The sequence below is a fragment of the Sminthopsis crassicaudata genome, chromosome 1 (assembly GCF_048593235.1).
Source record: "Sminthopsis crassicaudata isolate SCR6 chromosome 1, ASM4859323v1, whole genome shotgun sequence".
Lineage (NCBI taxonomy): Eukaryota > Metazoa > Chordata > Mammalia > Dasyuromorphia > Dasyuridae > Sminthopsis > Sminthopsis crassicaudata.
The window spans coordinates 681,142,081-681,165,579 of record NC_133617.1 but is presented as its reverse complement, the minus strand read 5'-3'; the positions used below and the strand labels follow the sequence as shown (position 1 = coordinate 681,165,579).

At 32.4% G+C, this 23,499-nt stretch overlaps 1 protein-coding gene across 1 annotated transcript in view; it reads right to left on the bottom strand.

Annotated features, from left to right (window-relative positions):
- ABCA13 (ATP binding cassette subfamily A member 13) overlaps positions 1-23,499 on the bottom strand; it is a 523,487-nt gene that overhangs the window by 49,193 nt on the left and 450,795 nt on the right. Inside the window, 2 exon segments of the mRNA XM_074283590.1 lie at positions 969-1,103; positions 13,562-13,712. Of these exon segments, the coding sequence (XP_074139691.1) occupies positions 969-1,103; positions 13,562-13,712 (286 nt within the window).

The window sequence follows — 23,499 nt, the reverse complement described above, 5'->3', positions numbered from 1 at the left end:
ATGAGTATATTTATAGCTACAGTAATTTTTAATTGGATAAAGGGTTTTTTATTTCTTCTTAGAAAGAATCTCTAGTCTCCCATTCTCTCATTTATCATGTTCAAGGGAAGCTTATAATTATAGGATCACAAAACACTAAGGATATTCCCTTGCATTAAATTATCATGGTGATCTTTATTGTCCTTAATTAATTTGGGAAGCTGAGACCAATCAAATTTGACATTTGGTTATCATAATGAATAAATGACAAGTACCAGCTAACTTATGTCATTTAGTTACATCCACTTGTCTAAAGAAAATGTTTTCAGATTAACAACATTTTAAATTCCATTGTGCCATGTTAGTGTTCTTAATGCTTTAGAAAAGTCACAGAGAAATCCAGCATTTTCTCATTAGGACAAAAAAGATGAAAGGAAATTTAGCATTTTTATTATATATAAATAACTCAACTGGATCTTAGCATGCATGATTTAGAGGTTTCTATTCAAATATAATAAAAGGGTATTTATAAGAGTTGGGTTTTAATGGAGGGCAACAGAAAACTATTTCAGGGAAATGTGAGAGTTCTAGCACAATATGTATGAATAGATGAACTAGGAATATATCAGGAAAAAAGAATACGAGAGTGAACAAATATTTAATAAGTGTCTATATTGTAGTACTCTTACTTAAGGAAAAACACCATGGCAATAAAAAGAAACGGATGTGAGACTTAAAATAGGAAAAAGAGGGAACTGTGATACATTGTATATTGAACATATTCACCAATTTAAGGGTTCACTTTTGGCCAGTGTTGGTTCTAAGAAAATATGTAAAATAGATAAAAACTGAAATTCATTTATTTATGTAAACATAGCCAGGCAAAATTAGTATCATTTCTACTTAACAAAGAATTGCAAGTTAAAAGGACAATTTCATTGTGGGTCATGTTTCAAGAACATCAATTTGGTAATATTCACACTTCTTACCAGTAAGAGAATTTCAGGTTTTCCCACCAAAGCCAGAGCAGTCGATAGTTTTCTCTTGGTTCCTCCACTGTAGGTATTCACTGGTTTTTCAATATGAGTCTCAAGATGTAATCTATGAACAAGTTCTCCAGCAACCTAAAGGAAAGACCTTATGTAAGCTTCTTTTGTTTAGCATATTATGACTTGTATATTAATGAACTCCCTAAGAAAAAATCTGCAAGGCCAGAATGATTCACAAGCGAATTATTCCAGACATTTAAAGAACAATTAGTTCCAATACTATGTAAACTATTCAGAAAATTAGGTAAAGAAGGAGTACTGCCAAATGCTTCTATGACACAATTATGGCACTGATATCTAAGCCAAGAAGAGCCAAAACAATCTCTTTAATGAATATTATGCAAAAGTTTTAAATAAAATATTAAAAAAGACATTACAGCAACTTATCAGCAGGATAATACACTGTGACCAAGCGGGATCTATGCCTGTAATGCAGGGGTAATTCAATATCAGAAAAACTATTACCATAATCAACCATATCAATAACAAAAACAAAAAAAATATGATCATCTCAATAGATACAGAAATGCTTTTGACAAAATACATCACCCACTTCTATTATAAACATAGAAAGAATAGGGGAAGAGGAAGGTTTCCATAAAATAATAAGTAGTATCTACCTCCTAAACCTTCCGTAAGCATTATTTGTAATGGAGAAAAGCTGAGCACATTTCTAATAAGATCAGGGGTCAACAAAGATGCCCACTATCACCACCATTATCCAACATTGTATTAGAAATGTTGGCTTTACCAATAAGAAAAAAATTAAAGGAATTAGAATAGATAATGAGGAAATAAAACTATCACTCTTTGGATATCATATGGTGATACGTTTAGAGAATCCTAGGAAATCATCTGAAAATGTACTGTGAATAATTCACAGATTTAGCAAAGTTGCAGGATATAAAATAAACCCACATAAATCATGAGCATTTTTACATATTACTGACAAAGCAAAAGATAGAAAGAGAAAATGAAATTTCTATACTATAGACAAAATAAAATACTTGGGGGTCTACCTGTCAAGACAAACCCAAAAATTATATAAATGCAATTATAAAATACTTCTCATAAAATAAAGTCAGATATAAGCAACTGGAAAAAAATATCAATTGTTTATTGCTGAGGTTAACTAACATAATAAAAATGATAATTCTGACCAAATTGGTCTATTTGTTCAGTGTCATATCAATAAAACTGCCAAAACATTACTTTATACAACTAGAAAAATAATAACAAAATTGATCTGGAGAACAAAAAAATCAAGAATAGCAAGGGAATTAATAAAGTAAATACAAAGTATTGTGGCTTAGAAGTACAAAACCTAAAACTATAATATAAAGTAGCAATCATCAAAGCCCTTTGATAGTGGCTAAGAAATACAGGAGTGGATCAGTGGAATAGATTAGATACACATGACACAATAATCAAGGCCTATAGCAATCTAGTATTTGATAAACCCCCAAACTCCAGCTTCTGGAATATGAACCCACTATTTGACAAAAATTTCTGGGAAAACTGCAAAATTACATGTAAGAAATTCAGAACAGATCTATATCACACACCCCATACAAAAATAAAGTCAAATTCAGTCTATGATTTGGGCACATAGGATGATACCATAAACAAATTAGGAGAATAAAGGATGATTTATCTATCAGGTCTTTAGAGAAGGGAGGAATTTATGACCAAAGAACTCTATAGCACTTTGAAAGACAAAATATACAAATTTGATTATATGAAATTTAAAAAGTATTGATTCATAAAGCAATGTGTTTAAAAATAAATAAAATTATAAATCATATCAAAAAGTATATATTATTGTTAATGACCATGCCTAAGTGAAAGGGCAGGTCAATTATCCAAGAGCCTCCACAGTTGTGGATCATAATATCTGAAGGAATTGCAAAGCAGCCTTTACTGACACAGGTGTTGCTTGTGGACTGGGAAATAAATTGGAGGTAGAGGGAAGAGGAGAGAGGTCAGAAAACACAATTGCCTCTCAGTTGGGAGGTCAGAGAACAGCAACTGACTCTCAGTCTCCTATCATCATCAATCATCATCATCATCATCATCATCATCATCATCATCATCCTCTCACATGAAGAGAACCATTCTATAGGTTTGAGTTAGACCCCCAATAGCCCCTGGCAGGTGGCTCCCACATTACAAGGTATTATGACTTCTAAATTTTTAATTAAATATAAGCTCATTGAGGTCAAGGACTTTTTCATTTTTGTATTTATATGTCTATTGTCTAAAGTAAAGATGCTTTGAACATAGCAGGTGCTTCATAAATATTTAATGAAATTATGACTTTAAATTAAAAATTTAAGTCACTCATTTCCAAATAGCAAAAACATTTGCAAATTAACAATGTTAATGGTTATCAAAGAGAATCAAGAATTGGTAGAAATAAGACCATGAGCTATTCCCTATTTCATCCTACTCTCTCTCCATACACTCACAAATGCTGTTTCCATCACCAGGAACACAATGTTTCCTCATCTCCAGATATCAAAAGTCTTTTCTTGCTTCAAGTCCCAGTTTAGGAGTCATGCAGATCTTTAAGGAGACCTCTTCTGAGGGGGATCAAGAAGAGGATGCTAATAGCCAATAGTTATAAAATACTTTAAGGTTGGCAAAGTGCTTTATATATTCCTTCATTTGATCACCTATAAATTGTAGGTTCCTTAATAGCAAGGACTGCCTTTTGCATTTCCTTATGTCAGCAATGCTCAGCACAGTGTCTGGCATCCCATACATGCTTAATACAAACTTCTGGATAGAATGAGTGTTCTTCACTTCAAACCTGTGAGGAAGAAGTTATTATTAACACTATTTTATAGAAGAGATAATTTGAATTTAAAGAGGTTAACTAACTTACTCAGTACCAAATAGCTAATATGTCTCTGAGAGTGATGTAATTAATAATAATAGCATTTATACCATACTTCAAAGTTTGCTAAAAAAAAAAAAACTTAAAATATTATCTCATTTTATTATCATAACAACTATATGAAATAGGTATGATTTATATCATTTTTTTCAGATGGGAAAATCAAGGCTGAGTTTAAGTGATTTGCTCAGGTTCACATAACTAGAATATGAGGCTGGATTTGAGTTCGGATTTTTTGGCTCCAGGCCCAACACTATTCAAGTTATTACCTAGCTGCCAAATCCGTTTCTTCCTAACATCAACTCTAGTAGGGAATCCATTACACCATCTAGTTGTCTTCTGGAAAATGAATCTATTTGGATATTAAATACATAGTTCCCATTAATTTTCCTAATTAGAGAGGAAATAGGAAGAAAGAGACAGAGACAGACAGAGAGAGAAAGGAGGGAAAGAGAAAAGGAAGGTGGGAGAAAGGGAAAGGGACGGAGGGAAAGCAGGAGGAGAAGAGGAGGGATGCCCCTGAATAGCCATGAAGCATATAAAATCTACTAATGCAAAGATTCTGTTTGCAGGATATTTAACATTTTTATTATGCATCATCACAGTCCAACTCAATCATGCCACAAGATTATGTTACAGATCAGGAATTTCATAAAAGTTAAAAAGCCTACTTTGGTGTCTAGGAGTACAGAGAGCACCCTGACTAGGTTAAGACTAACCTCTATCCTTTAAATTAAATCTAATGCTTCTTCCTACTTCCAATATCTTAGTGTTAAACATTATCATGGAATGAGCTACATGCTTATACTGTGGTGGAAATGTGTCCTGCTATTTTGCCACGACCTTCATACTTCCTTTGAGTGGCCTGTCTCGATAGCTTGTGTATATTATTAACACTAACAACTAAGATCTACACCATATTTTCACTATTTTGGTCTGATCATCTCACACAAACTGTGAAGTTAATAAATTACTATTATCCTCATACAGGTAACAAATTAAAGTTCTCCGGAATCTACTTTTCCATCCTTTAGATCTGAAAGTAGACAGAAAAGAGACTTGTTCCTGGGACTAACTAGGCTTAACATAGGGCAGTCTTTCTCTAAAATCAGACCTGCTGGAAGAGATGGAGAGAGGATAGTCTCATAGTTTTATTTGGTAGGATATGGCCCAGGATCCTAAAATCTTCTTGCTCCCTTCTCTCCCTTCTCCTACTTGCCTCCAGTAAGCATTCATTTAGATGAATAAATATTATTCCATGATCTTTATTTATGTGAATAGTTTTGGAGTATATATTTAATTATCATTGGATATACTAATAATTATTTGCATTACTGTATTATTGTTTTTTATTAATTTTATAATAACATTTTTGACAATACATATGCATAGATAATTATTTATAACATTATCCCTTGTACTCCCTTTTGTTCCGAATTTTTCCCCTCCTGTCCTCCACCCTCTCACCTAGATGGTAGGCATTCCCATACACATTAAGTATGTTATAGTATATCCTAGGTACAATATATATGTGCAGAACCGAATGTTGTAGTTGTTGTTGTTGTTACAAAAGAAGAATTGGATTCAGAAGTTAAAAATAATCTGGGGAGAAAGACAAAAAATGCTCACAGTTTACACTCATTTCCCAGTGTTCCTTTTCTGGGTGTAGCTGATTCTGCCATCATTGATCAATTGGAATTGGATTAGCTGTATTATTTGGATTATTATTTGGATTATTTGTATTAATTGGATTAATGTATTATTAAAGGAGTGTCTGATTTATTATTGAAAGTTTTATTTGCATTTAAAAACTGTTCACTGATTTTCAGTGGTCATAGGTTAATGTTCATATAACTTAGTTATCTGTTCACAATTTAATAAAAAAAATATGGGAAACATTGTTAAGGACATGACCTAAATGCTAAACTTTTCAGTGACTCTTGCCATGAATCAAGGCCGAGTAGAATAGATTTGTAATGTGTAATGTTAGCTATGTGTTGATATAGCTACTTTAGGCCAAGGACTGCCTTTGTCTTCTTAATCATGAAAAGATCTAACATATGACTTGGCATATGATAAGCACTTAATAAATGATTAAGTTGATTCAATGAAGTAAATAACTAGGTTATATGATTCTGTTGCTATTTTAAATTGTTATTGGTGTACTCCCCTATGATGAAGCAGAGAGAGGGACCTTATTGTGCCCTTTCCTGCTGCAACATATACTATATTTAAACTAGCCTAGTTTTCTGCATAAAATTAGTAGTCACATGGATTTTTCTCTAAGTATTATTCCTACTCCAGTGAGCCTGCAAGAAAAGCAGAGACAAAGTTAACTTGTTTATCAGTGAGCAGAACTCAAATAACTGGTTTTTACTTGTTTAGCTGATTTTTGGTTCCTTAGATTCAATTTGGGATTTTCTGGAAAACTATGCAAATCTCTACAGTCATATATTTCTTCAAATGTGAAAATAAGACCAGCTACTTTCTACTTCAAGTACAAAGTTATACTTATTTTGTGTTATTTCCTTCTCAAACCAATAGAGACTGTGATCATTGTAGTCTCTTTACTATATCAGTAAAAAGAAAAGAACAGCAACAACTTCCTTAGGATTTATACTATGATTCTAAAGCTATTCTATGAAAAGTATTCTTAAATACAACATCTCATACAACAACTCTGAAATCAGAATCCCTGAGTTTAAATCCCACTTCCGGATTATTACTAGTGGTATAATATTGAGTATTTACTATAAAAAACAATCCACAAAGGAGAGAATGTAAATCAAAATTTGCAAATCATCGAACCATATACTTTCTTTACTAAAACCTGATTATAATAGGTAATTATATAAACCTTGCCCTTTTTGTTCCCAAGGAACTTTTGCTTTCTCTCATCATGATACTTCTGAAAATTTCAAAAGATACAGATGCTTGGCCACAGGCGCTCAGCATGTCACTTGTAATCCCAGTGTTAAAAACCTTTACAAGGCTTTCTCCTTTTGCTCTCCAGTTGAGTTATTGCCCTCCAAGCTCTCTGCTGAGAGAATCTTATCTTTTACTGCAGCAAACTTGTCTCAGAGACCTTACTTCTACTTCTCCCCAGGATAGCAGAGGAATTTTTAAGAAAATGACATTATGCATATAACTGCCTATAATGATAATAGTCTCCTTTTGATTAGTTTTTTTTTTTTTTAACCAACCTTCCTTCAGATCCATACTGCTATTCAAAATCTATTTATTTCTCATTTCCCTTTTCCCAAATGGAATCCTTTTTTATTGTTTTTTTAAGAAGCTTCCTTTAGGAGAAGATAGGGAACACCTGGCCTAAAGGCCTATAAGGCCCACAAAAATCATTTGCTAAGACAACTGCAAGTGATGATGAGCCGAAAGCTCATAATACAATAACCTCCTACTGTTTGTGTTCTGTAAGTTGATAATTTCGTATGGCCCATGAATAATGTTATAAATATCCAAATGACCCTTGGCAGTAAAAAGGTTCCCAACCTCTGCTTTAGAATATAGTTAAGTGGCAGAGCAGATAAAATGTGTCTAAATCAGAAAGACCAGATTTAAAATCCAAGTAGAATCTCAATAGTTGTTTTGTCCTGTTCAAGTCACTTCACTGCTCTTTGTTTCTATTCCTTCTACTGTAAAATAAAAATCATAAATCATCTACCTCCCAGGGTTATTGTAAAGGTCAAATGACATAATATTTGTAAAGCACAATGTCTGGTACATAATAAATTTAATAAATGTTTATTCCCTTACTTCTCTTTCCCCTTTTAAATCTTGGTATAGAGTTTATCTGTTAATTTCATCAATAATAGCTAACTTTATTTTAAAAACCTGAATCAAATGTTTTATCTTCCTCCTCATTTATACAATTAAATATGTAAACAAGTATCCTAGTGATGATTGTTTATACCAAGTATACCAATGATAGAAATGAGTAGAAATTATTAAACAGGTGAATCATAGGCAATATTACAGATTTCAGAAGGAAATAAACCATGATTATCTTCAGAAAGTAGCTGGTCATATTCCCCCATTTTCAGGAACAACTGAGCATATGAGGGAGAATATCTTTCAATGATTTTTTCAGAGAATCCCAAGTTAAGGAAAGGTGCCAATCAAGTAACTAAAAATTGATGTTCTGCTCATGAATAAGGCATAGATGTATTGGATTCCTTTAGAGTTCTGAGAACACTCTTTTCAGAAAGCCAACAAATTGAAGAAGCTTTAACAAAAAATCCCATTTTGCAACATTTTCTATGGTTTTCTGTCACAGATAATGAAAAACATTCTGCCTGAGAAGCTGCTGCTTAGGGATATCACCCAATTGTGATGTGCCAGAAAGAAAGGGAACCCTGTGATTATTAGATATTCTTATCATAAGAAGACCACAGTAGTTGTAATAATAAGAGGCAAAATAACAAGAAATTCAGTGGTAAAAGCACTATTGAATAGAAATAATTGATGGAAAATAGTGCCACAGGATCTTCTACAATTCTGTAAAAGATCCATGGTCATGTCAATGGGAGTAGTTGCTCCACCAATTCAGATACAGTTTCTCCATTCTGTAGTAGTCAAAGTGACTGTGGACTAAAATTTTCATTATTCTCTGGATAATTTAGGGATGATCTTCTCCAGAATTAATGAGGTTTATCATCTGACAGGGGAAATTAAAAATCTATATGTGAGCCTATAGCTGGAAGAACCTACCAGATTTGTGCTCTCTTGTCAAAGCCTTTGACAATCTAAGAAAACTTTGACACTTTAAGACATCAATGGAAAAATACCTTAATGGAAGAAGTAAGGAATATGTAATACACATTTATTGATCTCATATAAATTGAATACAAGAGCTCTATAATGTTAACCTCTGTTTATGCTGATTTATATATTTACTATCAAAGAAATTCCTAGGAAGCATATTATAAACAGAATGCCCCTAAACAGTTGTGATACTTTGCTGAAATCCCTGCAGAAATGCCACTGTGAATTTGGTTAGCAATCAGTACTAGCTTCACATGTAGTCAAAACCATGAATGTGCCTTACAATTAAGTTATGTAAGGATGTTCCTCACAAGTTTAGCGTTGTGATATTCTTTGATAAGTACCACAAAGATTTATCTTTTTAAAAAAAATTCCACCATCAATTCAATATATTGTTGCCATAATGCATTACCTGGCCTGAGATCCCTATCATGAAATACAAAACTTAAGATTTGAAAATAAAGATGGAGATATTGCTTCTTGAATATATAAATATTACCTGGAAAGACAGAACACGTTTAAAGTCATTTTGTGCATGTGTTAAAAAGGTAGGGGCAAAGAAAGGAACAACATCTCTTCCTTATCCTATTTACTCATTAGCATTAATCTACTATTAAATTAATCAATTATTATCATATCAATTACGAAGGCTTTGAAATAGTGGAAGGAAAGAAAAAATCTGGAGGACAATTTTTATCTATTTTATGTTTTATCTGAAAACCAACACAAATGCAAAAAGTAAACTTTTAAATTGGTGAATTAGTTCAATATTCAATGTATGCCAATTTTCTCTTTCTCTTCTTTTAAGCCTCACCTTCTCCCCTTTCTTGGCATTGTATTTTTCCTTATCCAGGAATATGACATGGTAATATAAAGACATTCATTAATTATTTCTTCTCTGCTGTGCTTTTTAATCTTGTGCCATCTACTTATTGAAGCAACACATTGGGCTCGATAATTTCTCAAATTTTCCTGAAATATTTTATATGTAATTCTCTATTATTCCCCTGGCCAAAAAACTCTAATTTTTATTATATTTGACTTTGTACATATATTGAAATGACATCCTGATGATAATGATCATTCCATTTATATCTTTGTATCTCCAATATCTAACACAATATCAATATCCTAAACATTCTAAATGCCTAATAATTTTTTATTTCATTGAGTTGGTCTAAATAAGCTCCACAGAATATGAAAATATTTTAGATCAAAATAATCAGTGGAAAATTCTGTAGTTAAATAACTGATCTAATTTCATCTTTTCTTTCTTCCTTTCTTTCTTCCTCTCTCTCTTTCTTCCTTCTTTTCTATTCCTGCCTTCTTTTTTATCCTTTTTTTCCTTCCTTTCTTTTTTCTTCCCCCTCTCCCTCCCTCTCCCTCCCTCTCCCTCCCTCTCCCTCCCTCTCCCTCCCTCTCCCTCCCTCTCCCTCCCTCTCCCCTCCCTCTCCCTCCCTCTCCCTCCCTCTCCCTCCCTCTCCCTCCCTCTCCCTCCCTCTCCCTCCCTCTCCCTCTCCTCCCTCCCTCCCCCCCTCCCTCCCTCTCCCTCCCTCTCTCTCTCTCTCTCTCCCTCCCTCTCTCTCTCTCTCTCTCTCTCTCTCTCTCTCTCTCTCTCTCTCTCTCTCTCTCTCTCTCTCTCTCTCTCTCTCTTCCCCCAGTTTTCCTTTTACCCTTTAAATCAGTGCAGATCCCCCTTCTCATTTACCATATGCTTCTCATTCAAAGTGAAAGAAAAGATGAAAATCAGGACAAACTATCTTGATCTACAAATAAAATTGAAACCCATAGGTGGAGAAAAATCTAATGGGAACCAATGTAAAGTGGTTATTCATGCCAAGTAGTACATCGTCTAAGAAACATTTTCAATGAGCATTATAAATAAACCAATTTGGACCCTTCTCTATTCTGAAAAGGTGAAATAATGATACATCTGACTGCCCTCCAAGATCAAACACTTCTGGAAGAGAGTGTTCTTTTCAATTACATGTGTACAATTATTTTGGGGGTTTCATCAGACTCCAGAGAACAGCTTTGTCCACTAAATGACCCTTCCATTCTCTACTACTAATCACATTCTGGTTGATGAATTATTTTCAGTCTGAGTAGGTATATTTTCCAGACCCCACTAGAAGCTTTGCTGTCGACAGTGAAAAACAAAAAGCCTGGTTATATCATACTGTCAAGATTAATGTTTCAGGAAATGACCAGGCACTGATTAAAGAGTAGCAGGCCAGATGGTCAAGAAGGAGAAAAAAAATGGCAAATATCAGGATAGCTTTCTGAGTTTCATATGTCTCTTTTCAGGAGATCCTAAGCAAAGTGGTTGTAAGGAGTACCTTTTCTTCACTTCTGCCCCATCAATTCAATTAATCAAGAATATAAGTGCTTCCTATGTGCCAGGAATTGTGCTTGGTGGTAAATCAGAATGTCCAAAAAGGTGAAGAATATGCAGCACCAACATATCTAGATCTAGATGTGTGGAGATAGGAAGATGTGTATGTGTATATATTTGTAAATTTTATATTCTCTTTGAGTCTGGCAAAATAAGGAAAGAAACCTATAGGAAAATAGCTTGAGGTCAAGGTGAAGCATCTTTGAGATAGAAGAAACTTCGGAAAAATAACAGAAAAAACCTTTTTCTTGTCTCCAGTTCTCCAGCTCTCAGGTTGCCTCCTCTCACTCTCATTAGTCCCCACATGTCATTCAAGAAGTACCATCTGCTCTCTTCTCAATCTTTCTCTTATAATTCTACCTCCTTATCCTCTACCACCCTCAAAGATTACCTATTATCCTCAAGGCCTATCATCATTGCATTCACTTAATGACCAATTTTCTTCTACTCCCTTATTCCTATTGAGGGTACTACTATTCTTCCAGAAACCCAAGTTTAAAGCCATGAAATCATCCCAAAATCTTCCCTCTACCATTTTATTATATCCAAGCAGCTGCCAAGTCCAATGATTTCTGTCTTTACAGCATCCTTCACATCTGTCTACTTCTTTCCACTCTCATAGCCTCTACCTTGGTTCAGACCTTGTATGAATTATTGCAATAACTTTCATAGTAAGGAGTCAACCTCTTGCTCTCCAAACTAATTTCACTTTATTTCACTCCATAGATTCTACATTAAATCTAAACCAGCATCCAAATATTCCAATCAAGTCTACTAAAATGTATACTACAGTTTCAATAGATTCATCAATATTGTACCATTTTGCTTCTGCTGAACTTCATCTAAGTCATCAGTAAGATGAGTACATGGAATTAGTTGATCTCTCAGGTTTCTTGCAATTCTAAAATTCTATGATTTTATCACTTTAATTTTATTTAATATTATTTTATAGAGTACTAATTCCTGCTATCTAATGACTTATGAAAAAACATGAATAGATAGGAATAATGCTTGAAAAAAATTAATTTGTTATTTTATGAGCTCTGGATGAAGCTAGTTTCTAGTTACTGTTCAATAAAAAAATTTATTAGATGCATTATACAATAAGGATGTGCTATTAGGTGATTTACCAGAATTGTCATTTAGTAGTGGTGACAGAAAATAATCACCAAGGCTTAATGCAATAACAATTATCTCCTAAACATTTTTCTTACAACAAAAGGACATGTTCATTGTGTTTGCAGAACATCTGACTTCCTTAATCAAAAGCTAATGAGAGGGACTGACAATAATAAACACCTAATGAAAGACTTTCCAGAAGATTAGCCCTGAATATTAAGCAGATTTTTAGAGTGGGAGGTAATATTGCCTGTATGGGGATGAACAGTTGTCCTTGCTTTATTATGGTAAGCAATAAGAATTGTGGTGTTTTTATCCAAGGACCAAATCTTTCCTGTTTTTATTTCAAGGTAATGTTTTTGTTTTTGTTTTGTTTGTTTGTTTTTACTGTGAATAAGCAATTCAGCCTGAACTCTTCCATCCAAAAAAATAAAAACATAGGAATTCATTATCATGGTCAAAAAGCAAAAGAGTCTTGGGGTGTTTCATGCCTGTGTGGCTGAAAATGTTTCAGTTGTCCATATTTTAATTGGGAATTATCTGCATATGTATCATGCTTCTATACAATGAGCCTTCCCCAGAAGTCTAGGAGACATCAACCACTGGAGTGATAGAAGAGAAGAAAATGAGTTTTAAACAACTGTCATTCCAGGACTTTCCTGTTAAAACTTTTTTTGGACTAGTCAATCAAGCCTGTCTATTCTGTTCTACTCTAGTGAGCACTGGTGAACAGATAGAAATACGGGGATGGGCAGTTCCTTCTCACTCCTGCCCACTTATAGTGTCTGTCTCTTACATTGAATGATGTGCAATCCAAAAACTTCTCTTTCATCATTCCCCTGAGGCTACAGAGAAAGGAAGAGAGTCAAGAAGCTGTCACTCTAAACACCAGGATGTTATATCAACAATTTCACCTCCATTCCCATCCTTGTCTTTAGTATTCAACTAGACTCCAGCCTTTCATAACTGAATCATGGAACAATAGAGCCAAAAGAAAACCTAGAAATTATCTGTTGAATATCCCTCATTTTGTAATCAGGGAAACTGAGGTCTAGGAAGGGGAATGACTTGCCTAACATCACACAGGTAAATATGTGTCAGAACCAAGATTTCCATACCATAAATAAATTATTATATACCACTATAACCCCCCAACATTTCATCATTGTACATAGATATGTATGAGTATGTGGCCAAACACAGACATGCATTTTTATTGATTTTTAGCATAGTGAATTTTCATCTTTAGCAGATGGTTTCAGCAAGAAAATAAATTCATTTGTGAATTGAAGAAGGCCCATGATATCTTTATTAACTGTTTTTTTCTCAAAGGATGCTTACTCTATGGATATCCTGTTTGGGAACTCCACGCAGACTGCAGTAATAATGAAGATGTTCCCAGCCAGTAAGAAATTCATCCAAGGCATCTTTCTGGGGACAGTAACCAATAAGAATGTCCGTAGCACTAGAAGAAGATAGGATCATTTCATCCCTATAAAAATAAAAATAAAAATGTGAGAACTTATTTAAAAAAAACAGAATTGAATTCTTCATCTTCAGAATACTGTATCTCTCCTTCAAGGCATTTCTTGGTTTATTCCTAAACAATATTAGAATTGCATGGGATTCTTAAAATGTTATTATCTAAACTAACCAAATATTTCGTTTAAATTTTAACTTTAAATGACACATGCAATGTTGATAGTGCTATAATAAGCATTTCATAAAAATGAAAAAAAATAACTTAGAAAACACTATCTAAATTATCTAAATTAAGCACAGAATGAAGTATATTAAACAAAACTAAATATAGATAAAGGCATATTGGGCCAGACTCTACTAAATTCATGATTTAGTCTTTAAGCTTTAAATAAAAGAAAGTATCAAATAACATTTAGTAAATCACTACCTTGGGTTCAAGTATTAAGGGAAATTGGAGGGATGGGCAATGAAAACTTAACAAGAATTCAAAGTTCACTCATATAACCAGGTATATGTCAGGGTCAGAGGAGGACAGAATGTTACAATAATACTTTTCATTTATATAGTATTTTATGGTCTACAATGGGTTTTCCTTGAAACCACCCTACCTTGTCAGCAATACTTTCAGTTTTCCTCTTTTACAGAACAAGAAGCTCTATCTCAGAGATGTCAAATAACTTAACTAAAACCCAGAGTTAATAAGTACACTAGAAAATAAAAGTAGAATCCTGGCTACAGATTATTTATGTTTTCAAAGGACTAGCTATATTCAGTAAGACTCATCAAGAGCATACTGCCCACTTTGGTTATGGGTTTTTTGACTATAGCAGCCCATGGAAAAAAAATGCAAATACATTTTTTATTTCTAAGTTGCTTTTCAAAGTATGCAAGATACTAAGAATCACAACTTACTCAATCACCAAGAAATGGGTATACAAATAGATATGGAGTAACTGATTGTTATCTATTGTTCTTTAACTAAAATAAAATCAGAAAAGAAAGTTGAAGCTAAATAGAAGCCTTACTCTTAGGTTTTCCTTTGAAAGGAAAATATAGATAAAATAGTTGATGAAATTCCTTTGATTTTGCAAGTGAGGAATATCATTTGTGAAACAAACATCATTTGATAGGACATTTGAAAACCTTGTATAAACTACTCATAATAAATTATGACAAAAATACCACAATTAAAATAATTATAGTTTGTATCAATATAGTTCATAGTCATTAAAGAAGTAAATAAATTATATTAAATTTATGAAGATCATTAAAAGTAAATTAATATTACTGTACTTAGATGCTTGGCAAGTTTAATGCAAAGGTAGGTCAAGGGGACAAAAGAGGAAAAAAATACAAGATATGACCCCTGAGTAAGAAGAGTGGCAAAGATTGTATATTATGCAGAACCTATAGTTCTACAGTATATATAAAGAATACTTTCTAGAAAAGAAAGTTGGTAGGCACAGGGCCTAATATATGTACTCCAAAACATCAATCAAAATGAAATTATTTTTATTTTAGCAGGTAGGAAACAATGTTTGGCTGCTATGGAAGTGATCCCTGCATCAGATGTAATTATCATTACAAAGACTAAAAATAAAGTTAACAATAAAGAATTAAAATGAGAAAAAAGGCAAATGACAAAAATGAGTACACCTGACCATTTCAATGAGCTATACGTGCCTTTCAATGGACATGAATAAAAAAATGTTATGTTCATATGACTTCAATGTTTCCAAATATTAGTTCATTTTATCATCCCAATGCTAAGAGATAAGTGTTCATTATTATCCCCATGAGACAAAGGTTAAATGATTTACTCAGAATCTCATAGCCAGTAAGTGTCTAAGTCAGGATATGAACTTAAGTCTTCCTAGTTTCACGGTGTTTATCCAATACATCACCTATTTACCTTATGGGCATAAATGAAGAATATAAGTATTTCTTAAGGAAGTTAAACATACATGTTTATTTTTTATTTTCTTTCTCATTTTTTATTTTCTTTTATTTTCTTGTACAGTATGATAATTATAGAAATATGTACAAAAGAATTGCACATATTTAACATATGTTAGATTATTTGCTGTCTAGGGTAAAAGGTCTGGGGAAGAGAGGGAGAAAATATTTGAAACAAAGTTTTACAAAGGTAAATGTTGAAAACTAATTTGCATATAATTTGAAAATAAAAGGCTGTTATTTAAAAAATAAATTTAACCTGTAAACATTTCTGTATTGAGGAGAAGAGCCAAAAACCTACATCATTATGTAATCATTTTTCTTCTTTCAAAGTACAGAAATATGGCAGCCAAATTTAGAGTATAAATGTTTTTTTTACAAAATATTATGGAGAAGGATGAATGAAAATTATGAGCAATATTTTTCAGAAATATCAAAATGCATCATATGAACTTAAAAGTTTGATGACTCAATTTAGCAAAAATCATTGTGGGGAGATTTAAATTATGAAATTAGAAGAAAGACAATAAACAGATGGAAATTTCTAAAGTTTTATACTGTTGTAACAAACTGTTCACAATCAGGACAGAGGAGACTTCCTTCCCCTTTGGATTCTAGTTTCAAGAGACAGCTATATGGCATAGTCGTTAGAGCACCAGTCCTCAAGTCAGGAGGATATGAGTTCAAATCTGTTCTTATACACTTAAGCTGTGTGACCCTGGACAAGTCATTTAACCCAACTGCCTCAGCAAAAAAAAAAATAGATTCTAATATCAAAGTTTCAGAAATTCACCATGAAGAGATGGAAATAATTCAGAATAAAAAGAAGAATAGAAATCATTGTTATTTTATATATATTATATATATATATGTACATATAAACAAATAAGGTGTGCAAAAGTGAAAAAACTTTAAAACACTTAAGAACTTTGAAGAATAAATTTTCAAGATATCTTATGGATGAATGGAGAAGGAGGAAGATCATTTCAGATTTTATATAACATCAAAAAAGAGGGTTAGTATAAGAATATCAATAATTCTGACTCTTGTAACTTTTCTTACTCTAATTTTAATGGTATTTTATTTTTTATAATTATATGTAAAACAATTTTACAGCAATCTTTTAAAATTTTCAATAAAATTTTATTTTCTCAATGTTTGGAAAGATAGATTTCAACATAGATTTTTGTAAGATTTTTTGTTTCAAATTTTCTTTCTCCTTCCTTTACCTCTCCCTCTCCCAAAGACAAATTATTTGATACGGTTTCAATATGTTCAATTCTTTTGAACATATTTTCATATTTGTCATATTGTGCAAGAAAAATCAAACCAAAAAGGGAAAAAAATAATGAGAAAAAAACAAAACAAAACAAAACAAAAAAAAACAAGCAAACACACCAAAAAAGGTTCAAATACTATACTTTGATCCATATCCAGTCTCCAGAGTCCTCTCTGAATGTTGATGGCATTTTCAATACCAAGGCTATTGGAATTAGTCTTCTGAAAGGAGTTTATACCTTTACTCCTTAGTTTACACCTTGCATTGCTGAGAAGAACCAAGTCCATTTCAGTTGATCATCACATAATCTTCTTGTTACTATGACAACATTGTCCTTTTTTTTTTTTTTTTTTTGCTCACTTCACTCAGGATTAGTTCATGTAAGTCTTTCTTGTTTTTTCTGAAATCAGCCTGCCCATCATTTCTTATAGAACAATAATTGTCCCTGATATTTATATACCATAACTTATTCTATCATTCCATAATTGATGGGCACTTACTCTATTTCCAGCTCCTTGCCTCTAGAAAAAGGGCTACTACAAACATTTTTGTACATGTGGGTCCTTTTCCCTCTTTTATGATCTTTTTGGGTTACAGATCTACTCTAATTATTATATGAATAATCTACACAGAATGCAATGATGTCATTGATGACCATATTAGAAGAGAATGAAAATGTATAATCATTTAATTGACTGGTACAGAGAAAACAAAATTCCATTGTTCTTAATATATGTTGACTGCAAAATGCTTTTGATTTAGAGCAAAATATTTTCTTCCTAAAATAAGGTATTCAATACATTTGCAAAAATCTTAATAATCCTTGAAAGGTATAACAATAGAAATAAATATATTCAGTGATCATCCAACTAATTATAACAAGTGACAAGAAGGGTCTACTCAATCCAAACTAAAGCAGGTTTCCCCATATATGGAAAGTGCCTCTGTGTGCTTCTGGATGCAAATGGTTTTGTTCTGATTACATCAGGCATGAACATTACAAAACTTCCTAAATGAAATCCATTAAAACAATCATTCAAATGAGTCTGGCCTAACTAACCACACAAAAACAGCAAAGCTGATGAATGAAAATTTTATATTGTTTACAGTCAGCTATGTTACTGGGTAGACAAATTATAGAATTCATTCTTCAGTACACATATTTGGGACTGTTGCTGCAAATAAACAACAAACTGAACTCAAAATAGGATGGGAGGAAGAGGGTAACCTGAATTATCTTGTGGAAACATCATAAATCCCTTGATAACCTCAGGAAAATAAAAGACAGGCAACAATAAGTTGTGACCTGCATCAATGGAGAGAGTACAGATATTGATGAGTCCACAAGATCATTGGAATATTGGAGTCTATATGCACCACTGGGAATACAAAAAAAAAAGTCAAAACAGTTTGTGACCTCAAAAACCACACAAATTCCTTTTTTATTTTTATTATTTTTATTTCATTACATTTCCAAATACATGTAAAAATATATCATTTAAAAAATTTTGAATTCCAAATTCTTTCCCTCCTCTCACAACTTCTTGAGAAAGCAAATAATTTGATTGAATCATATATACAAGATTATGCAAAACATTCTTTGATATTAGCCATGTTTCAAAGGAAATCACAGTTAAAATAAAACAATAAAAAATTTAAAAATAATATGCTTAAATCTCAATTCACTACTCATCAGTTCTTTCTCTGAATATAGATAACATTTTTTATCAAGAACCCTTTGGAATTGTTAAAATCACTCATCAGAACAGTTAAGTCTTTCATGGTTGATCATCCCTTACAATATTCCTGTTACTTTGCGTACAATTTTTCTGGTTCTGGTCATTTCACTTTACAGAAATTCATATAAATCTTTCCAAGTTCTTCTGAAAATATTCTGCTCATAACTTCTTACAGTACAATTTTATTCTAACACAATCACATATTACAACAACTTCCAAAGATGGGTATCCCCTCAATTTCCAATTCATTACCAACACAAAAAGAGCTACTATAAATATGATTGTACAAATGGGTCTTTTCTCATTGTCTTTGATCTCTTTGAAGCATAGACATATGGATAATATTGCTGTGTATGATGGTATGCACAGTTTTATACCATTTGGTAAATCCAAATGATTCTCTAGAATGTTTGAATCAATTCGCAATGTAACCAACAGTAAAATTTTATCACATCAGCTTAAGTATTTCCCTTATGTGTCACCTTAGTCAAGCTGGTAGACTTGAGGTGATATTTCAGAGGGTTTTTTTTTTTGTTTTTTTAATTTGCACTTTTATAAGTAGTGATTTAAAGAATTTTTTTTCATATGACTCTTTTTTTTGGAAACAATTATTGTTAAGTGATTTGTTGAGTGTCACACAGGTAGTGTCTTAGACTTCATTTGAACTCAGAGCCAGTGCACTGCATCACTACTTTATCTACTTCATCACCTACCTTCCCCTTCCGGTGATTATTTTTTTGAAAGAGCAATCACCCTCTTTATCTTTTTTAAATTTAATATGCATTGCTTTGTGAATCATGGTGAGAAAAATCAGAACAAAAGGGAAAAACCATGGGGTAGGGAAAAAAAAAAACATAAGAAAGGAGTGAATATAGAATGTGTTGACTTACATTTGATTTGCCTAGTTGTTCTTTCCAGATGCATATGGCATTTTAGTTCAAAGTCTATTGGCAATGTTTTAGATCACTGTACCACTGAGAAGAATCAAGTTTTCATAGCTGATAATTGCACATTCTTACAGTTATTGTATACAATATATTTCTGGTTCTGCTAATTTTGCCCAGCATTAGTTCATGTAAATCATTCTAGGTCTTTCTAAAATCAGCTTGCTCATTATTTTATAGAACAATGCTATTCCATTATCTTTGTATACCATAGCTTGTTCAGCCATTTCCCAATTGATGGCCATCTACTCCTTTTCCAATTCTTTTCTACTAAATAAAGAGCTGCTACAAACATTTTTGCACATGTGGATCCATTTTCCTCCTTTATGATTTCTTTGAGATATAGACCCAGTGGGGGGCTTGCTGGATCAAAGGATATACAAAGTTTTATAGCCCTTTGGGCATAGTTCCACATTGCTCTCCAGAATTGCTAGAGCATTTTACAACTTCACCAACAATGCATTAGTGTCCTAGTTTTTTTCATATACTCTCCAACATTTATAATGATCTTTTCCTATCATGTTAGCCAATCTGAGAGGTGTGAGGTAGTACCTCAGAGGGGTTTTAATGTGTATTTCTTTAATCAGTAGTGATTTAGAGCATCCTTTTCCTATGCCTATAGATAGCTCTAATGTCATAATCCGAAAATTATCTGTTCATATCCTTTGATTATTTACAAATTGGGGAATGACTTGTATTCTTAAAAATTTGACACAGTTCTTTATATATTTTCCGAAAGCAGACTTTTATCAGAAATACGGGCTGTAAAGATTTTTCCCGCTTTGATCTTCCTTTTTAATCTTCTTTCAATTGCTTTTCTTTGTGCAAAAACTTTTTTTTAATTTTTAATTTAATGCAATCAAAGTTATCCATTTTGTTTTTCATCATGTTCTCAAATTCTTCCTTGGTCATAAATTCTTCCTTTCTCCAAAGATCTGATAGGTAAATTATCCTTTACTATCCTAATTTGCTTAGTATCATCCTTGATGACCAAAGCATGTACCCATTTAGACTTTATTTTGATATGAAGTATGAGATTCAGATCTATGCCAAGTTTCTGACATATTATTTTCCAGTTTTCCCAGCAATTTTGGTCAGATAGTAAGTTCTTATCCAAGAAGCTGGAATTTGGGGATTTACTGAATAGATTACTATAGGCATTGATTGTTGTCATGTGTATCTAATCTATTTTACTGATCCATCACTCTACTTCTTAGCCAATACCATTTGGTTTTTATGACTGCTGCTTTATACAATACTTTTAGGTCTAGTACTGCTAGGCCACCATCTTTTACATTTTTTGCATTAATTCCCTTGATATTTTTTTACTTTTTGTTCTTCTAGATGAATTTTGTTATTATTTTTTCTAGTTCTACAAAATATTTTTGGCAATTTAATTGGTATGGCACTGAACAAGAAGATCAATTTAGGCAGTTGCCATTTTTATTACATTACTCATACTACCCATGAGCTATTTATATTTCTCCCATTTTTTACATCTGCATTTTTTGTGTGTGAAAGATAGAAAAGCTCACAAATGCTTTGAAGCATATATGATATGCATATTTTGGGAACTGCTTTATGACACACTACCAAGTTGACAATATTATTTATCTGTGAATTCACTATAGCAGCTACAATGAGAACTTTCCCTAGCTACAGGATCAATATGGCAGCAATGTTAGTCTGCCCTTAAGACTGAAGTTAAGGCTTATCTTATTATTATTATCTTCCTTGAGGCTTTCAATAGCTCTTCAGAGTGTCTTTTACCAGGATCATGATCCCTATTTTGCAGAAGAGAAAAATGAGACATTGCAAAGTCATGTGAAGTGTCTAAAAACCACTTATACCTTCTAAGGTTTAGGGGCAACATATGAACCCATCTTCCTAAGTCTAACTGTCCCTTTATAACATTTTTTCCTTTATTCCATCAATATCATTTTCATCTTGTTCCTTAAATTGTAAATGTTATTAAGAAAATCCTTATAACTCACAAAATAGGAAACCTTCTAGATTTTTCTTAGATGAATAACCTATGAAATTGGACTTATGACATCATTTTTTCTAAAATTTGTTCACATTGATTACTTAAAGAACAAATACTGATGAAATACCTTAAACAGAAATCAAGATTCATATAATAGAAGGTCATGATAAAATTGATTATAATTTTCATTCTGCTTTGAATAATTTCATATGCTTCTAAAATTTTAGAGGAAGAGTGAGTTTTCTATTCTGCACACGAATAAGAAGGGGAAATAATTGATTTCATTTACCATACCTATTTTTTAAAAACATGTAGAGTTTAAGAAATGTAATGTTGTTTGCTTTACTATAAGTATTTGATTAACACAATTCATATTAAAACGGATATGCTGTTACTGATCTAAAAACAAACTATTTCTATCTGACCCATAAATTTTACCTTTGTAAGATCTTGTGATTCATTCATCAAACTCAGCCTTACAAAACTGATTCTTTCAATTCAACTCCTTATTAAATTAAATTGAATTTGACAAACACTCATAAAGTGCCAAATAATTGAAGAACATCATGTTAGATGTCAATTATTGACTGTCCTAATTTCGTTGCATATCCTACCCAAAAACAAACAAACAAAAACAAAACAAAACAAAACAAAAAACAAAAAACAAAAAACAAAAAAAACAAAAAAAAAAAAACAAGGAACATTTAATTAACACTACAATCCTCAGTCTATCATATCCTTAATTAGTTTTATGAATAACGAGTAGATTATACAGAATACTTTAGAGTAGTCACCTGAATTCTTTCATTATGATATTATCCCTCCTTGTGGGTTAATGTTAAAAGTTATGCCTTTAGCCTCTCCACTGCATGGCTATCCTTGGGTGTGACTAAGAAAGAAATCCATGAAAATAGTATAGCAGAAACTCGGCATTAGTCAACATTTAACATCCTATACCAAAATAAGGTCAAAATAGGTTCATGATTTAAACACAAAGGGTAATTCTACAAGCAAATTAGGATAACAAGGGATCCCCTCTCAGATCTGTGGGAAGGGAGTAATTTATGGCCAAAAAGGACAAGGTTTTTTTTTTTTTTGTTGTTGTTTGTTTGTTTTGTTTTTAATGCAATTTTTTTTAGGTTTAAAAAAATGCAATTTAAAAAAAAAGATTTCAAAATACTCCATTACACAAAATGATTTATCAAAAGTTTGTGACAAAATAGAGACAGTGGTATAGTAAATAAAATCCAACTACCACATAATAACTGTGCCTCCCTCAGAATTTGCCTAATTTCATAGTACACCTAGTAATTCTCCGACTTTAAGTTACAGAAAAGGTGTCTTCATTGATAAAGGGAATTCCTTAGAAAGGAGTTACCTATACACACAAAATCATAGGTCTGGCACAAAAAAAAAAAAAAAAAAAAGATACTGCTTAAGATTTGTATGCACATATCCATATATATGTATGTATATGCATATACATATAAAATATATATATATGTATATATATGCATATATATATGCACATACATCCATAAATAACCATATTTGTGAGAAGAGAGAGAGAAAGAGAGAAGAGAGGGGCAAGAAAGAAGAAGATAGATAGAGATGGAGATAGAGAAAGAGAGAAAAGAGACAGAAAGAAGAGAGACAGAGAGAGGAGAGAAGGGGAAGAGATGCAAATAAAAAATAAAAAGTTCTGAATATATTAAATTAAAAAAGGGTTTTTTGGGGGGCAGCTAGGTGACGAAGTGGATAGAGCACCAGCCTTGAATTCAGGAGGACCCAAATTCAAATCTGGTCTCAGACACTTAACACTTCCTACCTGTGTGACCCTGGGCAAGTCACTTAAACCCAGCCTCAGGGGAAAAAAAAAAGGAGGGGGGTTT